The 13829-nt window shown below is 40.0% G+C and overlaps 1 protein-coding gene across 1 annotated transcript; it reads left to right on the top strand.

The window, feature by feature from the left end:
- Positions 1 to 10746: 10746 nt before the first annotated feature.
- On the top strand, positions 10747 to 11852 carry LOC109108715 (trace amine-associated receptor 13c-like). The gene has a single exon (XM_042732009.1). The coding sequence runs from the start codon at positions 10762 to 10764 to the stop codon at positions 11764 to 11766; it is 1005 nt and encodes a 334-aa protein (XP_042587943.1). The 5' UTR covers positions 10747 to 10761; the 3' UTR covers positions 11767 to 11852.
- The last annotated feature ends 1977 nt before the right edge of the window (positions 11853 to 13829 follow it).

Here is a 13829-nt window from a genome sequence, read left to right as displayed (position 1 = left end):
GAACCTGAACTTTTTTCCAGGTGTGGGATGGGGCAGTCCTTTCTTTAACATTTGAAGGGATACTAGTGCAAAGTTATTGCTTTCCTTATTCAAACTGATATTTTTTTCATGAATATATGGTTGACTTTTCGACTTTTCGACACTAGGGGTGTGACAATACACTTAGCTCACGAGATGAGACAAAATACAGATACTTGTTTCACTAGAACATGACAATGGGGGAGTGCATGTACAGTTCTCTCTCCACCTTCAATACCATGACTTAGGTGCCCTTGAGCAAGGCACCGAACCCCCAACTGCTCCCCCGGGCGCCGCAGCAGCATAAAATGGCTGCCCACTGCTCCGGGTGTGTGTTCACAGTGTGTGTGTGTGTCCACTGCTCTGTGTGTGTGCACTTCGGATGGGTTAAATGCAGAGCACGAATTCTGAGTATGGGTCACCATACTTGGCTGAATGTCACGTCACTTTCACTTTTTCACTTTCAATATTTTTATACTACTTTTAATAGGTTGTTTGCAATCATGTGATTCTGATGAAGCACAAAATTCAGATGGAGGGCAGGAAGTTAAAAAACCAGAATGGAAGTCAGAGAGGAAAGTATGTATTGTAACAGTTTAAACTATTTCTAAAGAAAGGTATAAACAGAAAATCATCAAATATGTTGAAGATATTATGAAGAGGAGCGAATTTTCTACTGAACTTAAATATTTCCCTGCCATCAAGACAGTAGACATCAGCAACTACCTCGTCCTCCAGACATCCTTCTACACCCAAAAACAGATGAAAGTGTGCAAAGTATGGATGCATATAATTTTTTCATTAATGGCTGGGTCAACTACCTTGGTACCAAGGTGCTCCACAATGATAATCGTTTGGTTTTTGCCTGCAAGTACCATTTTTTATTTTTTTTTGCCCTGTCGATTAACCTAGCAACAATCAATAAATGCTGCTGTGCCTCTGGATGTTAGCATACAGTTGTTTACATTACTTTATTAGGTTAACCACTCTTAAAGATCCGCCGAAAGTCCTCTAAAGACATGGATTATTGCAAAACAAGACAGAGAAGTAATTGCAGCGCATTGCAGTTGCATGGCAGTTGCATGGCAGGGTAAGTTATTTACGTAGCCTGTATTTATTTATTTATTTTTTTTGTATAACAGTTAAGTGTAGTTGCTTGTAGTATCTGTCATTTTAAATACAATATGTAAACCTACAATAAAGTAAGGATGCACCATACTTTCTGCAGCCAAAAATATATATGTCGCGCCGCACTGCTCACAATACGCTAATAATAATAGCGTTGTAGGACTATATATTATTTGGATAATTAGTCCCAAAAAAGTTATATTTGATTCTGTTGCATAGAACTGAATACAAATAATACGGTGATGTTAAATATTAATTTTTTTTTTTTACTTTTTTTTTACTTTTTTTTTACTTTCAGTAAAACTGTGGTTATTTTATTGGCTTGTGCTTTTTAAATTCAAAGCCATTAAAATTGAGTTAAAAAGTCTTACAAAATGACTTTATATTATTTAATAAAATATTAAAATTAATAATTATTACAAAGCAGTTTCAGTTTTCAGTCAAGTGCATCCAAAATTTTTGGTTTCGGCCCAGAATTTTCATTTCAGTGAATCCCTATAATCTGTTAATATATTATTATTATTATATCTTAATGTGTCAGCCATTTGTGGTTAAATAAGAAATTCATTAATCACATCAAAGCCATTAAAATTGAGTTAAAATGTCTTACAAAAGACTTTATATTATTTAATAAAATATTCAAATTAATAATTATTACAAAGCAGTTTCAGTTTTCAGTCAAGTGCATCCAAAATTTTTGGTTTCTGCCCAGAATTTTCATTTTGGTGAATCCCTATAATCTGTTAATATATTATTATTATTATATCTTAATGTATCAACCATTTGTGATTAATTAAGAAATTCTATTCTATTCTTTTTCAGATTATCAGAATCCTGTTCTCATGTAGGGGCAGTACTTTTTCCTATTGAAGCTAGTGTTAAGATATAGCCTCCTGCACAACGGAAAAATGCAAGTGGCTGATGCCATCACATGTACAAAAGGTGTATAAATATGCTGTACATAGTACTGTTTTTTATACCCTACTCTACTATGGGAAATGACAGCAACTGTTAATCTGTAAAACACTTTAGCAGGGAAAGTAAGATCAAATATTGCAATTACAATTCATATGGTTTTGTTTTAGACAAAACAACACACATTGTAGTTGCAATGTTATATCTTAAATTTTCCATGTTAGAAATGGTAAGTTACTGTAAATTTCCTTAAATGGGCAGTACATAATGGTACTGTCATGGAATTGGGCTCGAAAGCTTCCTCCAAAAGGCAACTCGCATCTCTCAACACTTTGCGGCTTGCCATATGGAATCCATACCTGCTGCAGCTGCCTCACACAACCTCTCACCTCCAGCACCAGAGCCCATGATCACGGATAATTACCACCTATCCTCCACGGAACGGCCCCATCGACTCATCCATGGCCTCTGTCTCTACCATGGATCCAGTGAACACCAGCTCCACACCTGCCCCGTTTTTCCACCACACCCAGTGATGAGTACTATCCAAATCACTCCAGATGTATCCTGCATGCCTCATATAGATGCACTTCTACTGTATCAAAACCAATCCTTTCCAGTCAAAATCCTCATGGACTCTGGAGCGTCTGGAAATTTAATCTCCTCCTGTAGCCTTGCTGAATTCAAAATTCCCTGTTGCAAAAAAATGACACCACCTACCAGATATCCACTGTCCATGGAAAGCCGCTGGGCAAGGGGCTGGTGCGGCACCGCACACCAGAGGTTGGTCTACGTATTGGGTGCTTCAACACTGAATGGATCTCGCTACTGGTGCTGGAGGAGGCTGTCATGGACATCGTCCTGGGATGCCCCTGGTACCTTAAACATCAAACCATAGTAAGCACAAACTCCACGAATGTTCTCGAGTGGAGTGCGGAGTGTAAGCAGGAATGTTTAAAGGATCTGCCTGTTCTGATCTTAGTTTGAACCATCCTCTCCATCTGCTCCACCTCTGTGGAAAGCCCAGACTCACCGCATGTCACTCCTATTCCTCCTGAGTATCAGGCGTTCCAGGATATGTTCAGCATGGTTGCAGCCACTCACCTTCCACCTCACCAGCCATGGGACTGTGCTATTGACCTGCTACCAGGCCCCAAACTACCCAAAGGACACATCTATCCACTGTTGATCCCGGAGAGAGCCGCTATGGAGGAATACCTTTCAAGAAGCCTTACAACAGGGGTTCATCCATCCATCCACCTCACCCGCAGCGTTGAGCTTCTTCTTCGTGGCCAAGAAAGATGTGGGTCTGAGGTTCTGTATTGATTACCGTGCACTCAATGACCAGATGGTGAAATTCGCCTATCCCCTTCCACTGGTTCCAGCGGCCTTGGAGGGACTACGTGGTGCCCGTGTCTTCAACAAGCTGGATCTAAGGAGCGCCTATAACCTTATCTGCATCCACATGGGTGACGAATGGAAGACCGCTTTTGTGATGCCAACCAGGAAATATGAGTACTGGGTGATACCCTGTGGGCTCTCCAACTCACCTTCCGTCTTCCAAAATTTTATGCACGAGATCTTCAGAGACATGCTCAACTGGTTCGTCCTCATCTACATAGATGATATACTCATGTACTCGCCCAATCTAGAAGAACACCATGGCCATGTCCCCTGGGTACTCCAACGCCTCCGCCAACATCACCTGTATTTAAAAGCTGAGAAATGTGAATTCCACAAATCCACCAACCACTTTCTGGGCTACATTATCACCCCTGCAGGAATACAAATGGACCAGAGAAAGGTGAATGCGGTTCGGAACTGGCCACAACCCACTACGGTCAAAGATTCAGAGGTTCCTGGAGTTCGCAAATTTCTACAGCCGCTTTATCGCCCACTATAGCCAGAAGGCGGCACCACTCACCTCTCTCTGCCCTGGAGGAGTGGCGGCATTGGTTAAAGGGTGCCCAACATCCATTTGAGGTGATCACAGACCACAAAAACTTGCAGTACCTCCGAGAAGCCAAGCATCTTAACCCTAGGCAGGCCCGCTGGGCTTTGTTCTTTACCCGCTTCCACTTTATGGTCACTTATTGTCCGGGGAGTAAGAACGTCAAAGTGGACGCACTTTGCTACATTCACCAGCCTGATCCAACCCCAGAGGAACCAGAGTCCATCCTACCACCTTCAGTCTTCATGTCTCCTATCCAGTGGGCATTCGACGACCAAATCCATGCCGCCACTCTCACGGAAACTGCTTTGCCGGGAGATCCAGAAGGGAAAAGTTACGTCCCATCCACCCTGCGTCTGGCCCTTCTGGACTCCATCCACACCTCTCTGGGATCCGGGCACCCAGGCAGCCACCGAACCCTCTCGCTCCTCCAGAACCGCTAATGGTGGCCCAACATGTCACCCGCTACGTCAAGGAATGTTCGATCTGTGCCATCTCCACCATGCCACGTCATCTGCCTGAGGGTAAACTGGTCCCATTACTCCTCCCTCCCCGGCTCTGTTCCCACCTTGGGGTGGACTTTGCCACTGACCTCCCTCCTTCGAATGGATTAACAACCATCCTAATAGTCATTGACTGGTTCTCCAAATCCTGCAAATTAATCCCACTACGAAGGTTACCTACCACCCTGGAAACAGCAGAAGCCCTATTCCAACACGTATATAGGAACGTCGGTTTTCCGGAAGGCATAGTTTCCAACAGGGGCCCCCAGTTCATCTCCAGGGTCTTGCAAGGGTTTTCCTGCCACCTGGGAGTATCGGTCAGTTTATCCTCCGGATACTACCCGCAGACCAATGGCCAGACTGAACGTAAAATCCAAGAAATCAGGCGGTATCTCCGGGCCTACTGTCATGAACATCAGGACAGCTGGAGCCAGTATCTACCCTGGGCAGAGTATGCCCAGAATTCCCTGTGCCAGGAAACCACCGGACTCACTCCATTTCAGTGTGTCCTTGGATACCATGCGCCACTGTTTCCCTGGACCGAGGAGTGTTCAAGAAGTCCCAGTGGTAGATTACTAGTTCCGTGAGAGCGAGAGGGTATGGGACTCATTTCATGTCCATCTCCAGCAGGCAGTCGGGAGACACAAGGGGTCATATGATTCGATTTCAAGTTTTCCTTTCTCTTTGGATTGATACAACCTGTTCATGAATAGATAAGATCCCTAAAGTTGCAAAGACTAAAGTCTCAAACCCAAAGAGATATTCTTTATAAAAGTTAAGACTCGTCCACGCCCTCCTAAAATGCCTCATTTAAACATGCCCCCACATCTACGTCACGATGTGGGTAGATTTGCATAACACCACCTAAATGTTCATGCAAAGAAAGAAGGCGTAACTTTGATTCTCGCTGTTGCCGTTGGCGCCATGTTGTGGAGACCCTGTTTCATTGTGAAAGCAAAAATACTTTGTTTGGTCTTCCAAAAGAGGACACAACTAGAAATCAGTTATAAATACGTATACACAACAAAATTACATAACACTTCAACCCAAATATTTAGATGTGTGCAACACATTTTATGGAGGACTGTTTCCTGATCCTGGGAGAGAAGACTAAAATGCCAGCTGTACTGACTCACAGTCTGTAAGTACGTTTACATATGTAAAGGATTTGCCACTGATGTTTCAAACGCAAGTTCTGAGCAGTGTAGAGCACTGGTTCTCAATTCCAGTCCTCTCACCCCACGCTCCCCCACCGCTCTACACATTTTGTATATTTCTCTTATGGCTTCAGATGTTTGTTCTGTTTGAACATAAGTGCCCTGCGAAGTGGACATCACAGGATATTCCACTATGATTCCAGTTCGAAGCGAACGTATATGTTCCATTCAAAGTGCATTGAAATGTGTGAGACATGAATTTAAATTGTATTTATTTACAGAGGAATATGATTTCACACTTGCCTTGCACTATTGGAAAAGATTCATTTCTATCCCTGCTATGAACTGACCACCACAAAGAATATGAAGAATATCAAAGTCAGCTGTCCACGGTAGTCCTTAAGACTACCAGCACAATAACACAAGATCAGCACATTTTTTTGTCAATATAGCATACCCCTAGCTGCCAGCCGTTCCACGCAATTGGCAGAGCTGAATGAAAAATGTAACACTGCATACACCATCCTAATCCTCGCCAAAGAGGAGCTGGATGATGAGTAATTTCTTACTGTTAAATTCAGAAAAAAATAGAGGTGTTAATTATCGGATCTAAAACTTCTGCATGTAATGAACCAGAACACTGTCTAACACTTGATGGCTGCTCTGTCAATTCTTCTTCATCAGTTAGGAACCTAGGTGTGCTATTTGATAGCAATCTTTCCTTTGAAAGCCACATTTCTAGCATTTGTAAAACTGCATTTTTCCATCACAAAAATATATCTAAATTAAAGCTGCAAGCAGTGATGAAAGGGCCCTCGCACCCAGGCTCACCACCACCTGGTTGACATAGGAGATCAGTGAACGTTGGACCATATGCTTTTAAAATGGTAAATATTTGTGCCACATTTCCTGCTGCCAACAGGTGGCGCTATGATTATATCTGAATATCGGCATGTAAATGTCTTCAGGCCAGGACTTTTACCAAACATGCAAAGTTTTGGATAGATCAGACATTGCGTGTTTAAGTTAGTGTAAAATAAGTAATTTCCTGTTGCAGGCAGGTGGCGCTAAGACTATAAATAAATATTGGCCTAAAGATGAGTTCAGGCCAGGACCCATATCAAACACATGAACTTTGGGTAGACCAGATATTGCATGCTTAAGTTAGTTTAAAACAAGTAATTTCCTGTCGCCAGCAGGTGGCGGTATGATTATAACTGAAATATTGGTCTTAAGATCTGTTGAGACCAGGAATCTTATCAAACATGTGAAGTTTAGGGCAGATCAGACATTTCATGTTTAAGTTAGTTTAAAATAAGTCATTTCCTTTTGCCAGCAGTTGGCGCTATAATTATAATTGAATTTTGGCATGTAGATGTCTTCAGGCCAGGACACTTACAAAACATGTGAAGTTTGGGGCAGATCGGGGCACATTGCATGCATGAGTTACAACAACTTCCTGTTTCATAGTATTAATAGCATCCTTTAGCACATAGTAAGTGTTGCTAGCATGTTTAAGAATATTTCTAGCATGATTAGCACACAATGGCATATTTTACTGTGTTGCTAATAGTGCATAAGTGTAAAACATGTCACTTTCTGTTGCCAGTAGGTGGCACTATAACTATAACCAAATATGAGGATGTAGATATCTTCAGGCCAGGACTCTAATCAAACTTGTGAAGTTTGAGGCAGATTGGACATTGTATGCATGAGTTACAGTAATGTTCTGCAACACTGCATTAATAGCATGCTTTAACACTGAGCTGAGTGTTGCTAGCATGTTTTAGCATGCTTCTAGAATTTTGCCAGCCTATTTAACACTTGTTGATGCTTTTTATTATTTTGAAAGCAGTCCATAACAATGTTACACATGACACTTCCTGTTGCCAGCAGGTGGCGCTATGACTATAACTGAATATGGGACTCTTATAAAACACATGAAATAACAAAAATAAAACATATAAACCTCATATCAGATTGGGCATTGCTTGCCTGAGTTACAACAACTCCCTGTTTCATAGTATTAATAGCATACTTTAGCACATAGTAAGTGTTACTAGCATGTTTGAGAATATTTCTAGCATGATTAGCACACAATGGCATATTTTACTTTGTTGCTAATAGTGCATAAGTGTAAAACATGTCACTTTCTGTTGCCAGTAGGTGGCACTATAACTATAACCAAATATGAGGATGTAGATATCTTCAGGCCAGGACTCTAATCAAACTTGTGAAGTTTGAGGCAGATTGGACATTGTATGCACCAGTTACAGTAATGTTCTGCAACACTGCATTAATAGCATGCTTTAACACTGAGCTAAGTGTTGCTAGCATGTTTTAGCATGCTTCTAGAATTTTGCCAGCATATTTAACACTTCTTGATGCTTTTTATTATCTTGCAAGCAGTCCATAACAATGTTACACACGACACTTCCTGTTGCCAGCAGGAGACGCTATGACTATAACCGAATATGGGCATGTTGATGTGTTCAGGCCAGGACTCTTATAAAATGTGTGAAGTTTGGGGCAGATTGGGCATTGCTTGCCTGAGTTACAAAAACTTCCTTTTTCACTTGTAATACACAGCATGTATTAGTATGTTTCTAGCATGTTGACTTCCTGTTTCACGGTGAAACATCAAAATTTGTCAGGCTGCCAGGGACACACCCCTTGACGAAAACTCAAAATCTTCGCAATTTAACGTCACAAAGGTCTTATGATGACCCCCACCAAATTTGAAGATAATCCGATTAAAACTGTAGGAGGAGTTCTTCAAAGTACAAGGCATGGAAATGCCAAAAACTGCCCAAAATCAAACAGAAAATTCAAAATAACTTACTTCCTGTTGGGTCTTGGATTTTGTTCCAAGAGACTTTTTTGTAGGTAATGGTGTGTTACACGTATGTACCGATTTTCATGCATTCGTGAAACGTAGCTCGAGGCGCACTCCATTGAAATTTAACAGGTGGCGCAATCGAGCCATTTTGCCACACCCACTTCTGAAACCTATATCAGATGTAAATTTTCACCAGTTCTGATGCGTGTGCAAAGTTTCGTGAGTTTTGGAGCATGTTTAGGTCCTCAAAAATGCGATTCATTTCGGAGAAGAAGAAGAAGCGGAAGAAAAATAATAAACAGAGCAATTCCAAGAAGGTTCTCGCACCACCAGTGCTCGGGCCCTAATAAACGGAGCAATTCCAAGAGGGTCCTCGCACCATCGGTGCTCGGGCCCTAATTAAGACCTATGTTCTCAATGTCAAATGCAGAAAAGTTAATTAATGCGTTCATGACCTCAAGGTTAGATTATTGTAATGCTTTACTGGGTGGTTGTTCTCCACCCTTATTAAACAAACTCCAGCTGGTCCAAAATGCAGCAGCTAGAGTTCTCACTATCCAGTGTATTGTGATTGGCCGAATGCCTCAAGCGTGTGATGCAAATGTTACACCCCTTAACATACTGCGATGCCATCTCCAAGCAGGGCGAGACTCAGTCCAGCTGCTCTGCTCATGCACATCCCATCATCGGTTCTCTTTTAGCAGTTCAGTCAATGTACTATTAGGAGTAACTAAATAACCCGGGATATTGGTTTATTTTGCATCAGAGGGAGTTTCAGGCACGTTTATAAACCGAATAACTTAAGTAATTTGTGGATTAGTGCGTACTGGAGATGCAAACTGTTTCAAACGATTCAGTTCGATTTGGTGAACTGGTTTGACCAATTCACCAAGAAAATCCGGACGATATATCCATTCTATGTAATAGAACGATTCGTTTGTGATCCGGACATTACTAGACGAGACAAAACAAATAAAACCCATTACAAACAAGGAATTTGTTGCATCCAGTGGGGACATAATTACTGATTATAATTACTTATACTGTATTTTTACGTGTTGTGTATCGCGCTGCGTAAACATAAAACCATGTCTACATTTGTGATCGGAGAAACAACAAGCCCACTCTACACTGCTCAAAACTTGCGTAGGCTACTGATTCAGGAAACAGACCTCATCCTCCATAAAATGCACTGCACACATCTGAATATCTGGGTTGAACTGTTCTGGAACAGTGTTGTAAATACAACCTAACCACTGATTTCTAGTTGTGTCCTCTTTTGAAAGGCCAAACAAAGTAGTTTCGCTTTCAGAATGAAAAAAAAAGCTGTGACTCCACAACATGGTGGCAGCAGCAAAAGCGAGAATAATAGTTACGCCTTCTTTCTTTGTGTGAACATTTGGGTTGTGTTATGCAAATCTTCCCACATCGTGATGTAGACATGTGGGGGCGTATTAGAGTGAGCTGTTTTAGGAGGGCGTTGTTGACTCTTAACTTTTATAAAGAATATATCTTTTGATTTGAGACTTTTTTAGTCTTTGCAACTTAACAGATCTTTATGCACCAAGAGCTTGTAACACTCCAAAGAGAAAGGGAAAATAGAAATCACATCATATGACACCTTTAAGTACCAACGAGCAGAGCAGGGGACTCTCCATTAGGAATTTTCTGATTTCTGTCTGTCACTGGCTTAACAAATTACAGTTTTCATGATTATAGAAAACAAAACACTTTTTGTTATTTGCTAGCAGGGTGCTGCACTTATTTAGATAGAGCCAGCACTGATGTTGGCATTCTTAAATGCATGTTAAATTCACAACAAATGCAGACATTGAGTTTGCTCAAACTGCTTAAACCCAGTGTTGTGCTTTGCTTTGGAACTCGCAGTGCGACAGAATAAATAGTTGGAATAAATAGTTGAATAGATTGGATTTTTGTTTCATTATGAAACTGTGGTGGAACAGATAAAATTACTAAGGGCCAACATACTCTAAATAATTAATTGAAAAATAATAATTAAAAAATTAAAAATAATTACATAAAATATAGCAGGAATATTGTATAGATCCTAAATGAGGTGTCTTTAGATCACTTCAGTCAGATCAAGCTTGAGAGTGCTGGATGGAAATGATGTCATTATACTGCATCAGAGTGGGTGGTAGATGGGTTGGTCAGTCTGATCCAGACACTGTATAAATGAAAGGACAGTAAGGAGAGCAGAACAAACTCCTAACAGGAGGAGCTTTAATCATGGCTTATGAGACAGAGGGTCATGAGACCCAATACTGCTTTCCTGCCATCAACTCATCATGTATCAAGGGAAAACACTCCAGTCATGAATATAATATCATATATGTGTTTGTATCATTGCTGTCAGCATGGACTGTGTTTCTGAACCTGCTGGTGATTATCTCCATCTCTCACTTCAAGAAACTTCACACTCCAACCAACCTGATCATTCTCTCTCTGGCTGTTGCCGACCTTCTTCTTGGACTTGTGATGCCCATAGAGGCCATGAGGCTGATTGAGATGTGTTGGTACTTTGGAGACACTTTCTGTGGACTCTATTTGATAATTCTGACAGTGCTTTTCTCAGCATCTCTTAGTAATTTAGTTTTAATTGCTGTCGATCGGTATGTAGCTGTGTGTCACCCATTACTGTATCCACAGAAAATAACCATGACTAAAACATTAACAAGCATTTGTCTGAGCTGGATTTGCTCTTCAACTTATAATACTGCCTTTGTAATTAATAATGGATATTTTGACATTTCACGCAGAACAGACAAGTGTTATGGAGATTGTTCTGTTATGATGGGTTTTGCTTGGAGAGTCACTGATCTGAACATGTCTTTTATTTTTCCTTGTATCCTGATCATATCTTTTTATTTGAGGATTTTCTATGTTGTACATCAGCAAGTGAAAGCTATAAACACCCTGATGAAGGGTGGCAAATACGTAAATGAAGGTTCATTGAGGAGGAAATCTGAGAGCAAAGCAGCTCTGACATTAGGAATCATTGTGACTGTTTATCTGCTTTGCTATATTCCCTACTATATCTGTTCTATTACAGTAATCTCTTCCACAACCATAAATGTTTTGACATGGGTTGTGTATATTAACTCAGGTCTGAATCCTATGGTCTATGCTTTATTTTACCCCTGGTTTAAAAAAACAGTAAAACACATCTTAACTCTGAAAGTATTTCAGCCAGCATCCTCTCTGGTCAACATTTTAACAGAACATCAATTGTAATTAAACTGGTAAAGCCATCACTATGAGAACAATTTAACTTAAACTCCAATTGTTACAAAGTCATAAAGGTAGATAATCATAATAGTTTTAGACTACATGTATTTTAATATTATGTAGTTTGTTACATTGAGTATCATTGCTGTATAATTCCTATACTCTGATGTTCAAATGCAGGTTTTGTAGGTTTTCAGAATTTAACAATTAAGTAAATGCATTTTAACAGTAAGTTTAAGTAACAAAGTGTTTAGCTGTGTTGCATTAGCTTATTAGGAAAATTGAGCAAGAATTACAAATCTTCAATCTACTGAAATAAATGATTAAGATAAATATTATGTACTTTTATCACTCATGTTGAATCTGTGTTAACAGAAAAACACAATGATCAAAAAGAGGAAAGCCATATAAAACTGTAAAGATGAAATGTATTATCATGGTGGTTCATCACAAAGTGAATGATTAAAATGCCTTTCAGGACACCTCAGAGGGTTAAAACATTTAAGTAGCTTCAAGTAACTTCAGCTTCATCCAAAAGAAATTTAAAGGCTGGAGCTTAACTATTCTATTGTAACTTTTCAACAAAGTTGAAGTAATGTTTATTGTTTGATAAAACTGGATGTTAATAAATTGATGACATATGGAACAACAAAACATAACCTTACACAGGCTGATTTCTCTTTCTTTTGATACAAGCAAGGCTAAAATTAATGCAAACCATTTTTTCCCTAATCAATTGCTTTGACTAATTACCTAGGTTTTCACTAGTCAGGCATAAAGGTTTTCTTAAAAACACAAAAATGTACATTCATATTGCTTACATATTATTGCAGCACAGTTTGTGCTGAATACAGTAATCAGACTTTAGCCATTAATGTTTTAAAGGGGTCATGAATTGCCATGTTTAATTTTGCAATGTTCTCTGAGGAACATTTTCTGTCCTGTTTTTATACCCCCCTCATCAGAACGCTCTGTTTGAATAGGCGTGGTGGATTGTAGACTCAAGCAAATGCCCACTGCTGTGATTGATTGATCATAAGGAAGGCAATGCAAACACTGTTTTTCCACAACTTGGTACTTGTCTTGTTGTCTTCAGAGTATCTTTATTGTTCAGACCTGCGCGTTTTCCTCTCTCATAACACAGTGACCATGATTTCACCAAGTACAACATGTTCCTGGATCATCATCCTTGTCTATCCTGGAACAACATTCCAATTAACCAATCAGAATTGAAGTTTTTAAGTTTTAGGCTTATGATCAGGGTTAGGTGCTTCTACACCCTAGTTAATCAGCTATCATTTCACACTGATTTAAGGAATAAATTATTGTTAGGGTTTGGTTTAGGGGTAGGGATTGAGTTTAGTCTATATTTTTGGATAGCAATGTTGATCCAGAATCAACAAAGGATGTTGAACATGTCTTGCTTGGCAAAATCATGGCGACCCTCATTACACTACATGCACAAATCAGTGGGCGGGGCTAAACAGGCAGCGATGTAGAAGCAGGCACTGATCTAAAGCTGCAGGGGTGGTGCTTATCCACACTATTACATCATAGAGTAGAACATTCGAAAAACTGTTTTTAGACTAATGACAAAGTTTTGAGTTCTGAAACTTACAGGATGTTTTATAGTACATTGACCTCTTATATGTCAAAAGATCAAGTGAATTTCGGTTTCTCAGTGCATGACCCCTTTAAGATACTGGAAAAAGCATAAATGTTAGGACATGTCAAAACTTATCCAGGGCCCCGAAACCAAAGTCCCTTTGAGGCAAGTCATGTCACTCTGTGGCCATCTTTGAAATGCTTCTCGGGCATGCAAGTGCAGCTCCTATCACTTTGTATGGGGAAACATTAAATTATCCCAAACTATTCACTAAGCTCACAATTAAATTTCATATTTGAAATCACCAGAGAAATCTGACAACAACTGTTATAAATGTAGTTTCTTTTGCTCAAATAGCATTATAAAAAGCTTATTTTTTCAGTCTAGATCAGCCAATGCGCATGCGCAGTCCTAAGCCCATGTCTCGGAACGCTGACTGTTTCTATAGCAACCAGGACACTTC

This window comes from Cyprinus carpio, chromosome B10 (assembly GCF_018340385.1).
Source record: "Cyprinus carpio isolate SPL01 chromosome B10, ASM1834038v1, whole genome shotgun sequence".
NCBI lineage: Eukaryota > Metazoa > Chordata > Actinopteri > Cypriniformes > Cyprinidae > Cyprinus > Cyprinus carpio.
This window is presented reverse-complemented; position numbering and strand designations above follow the sequence as displayed.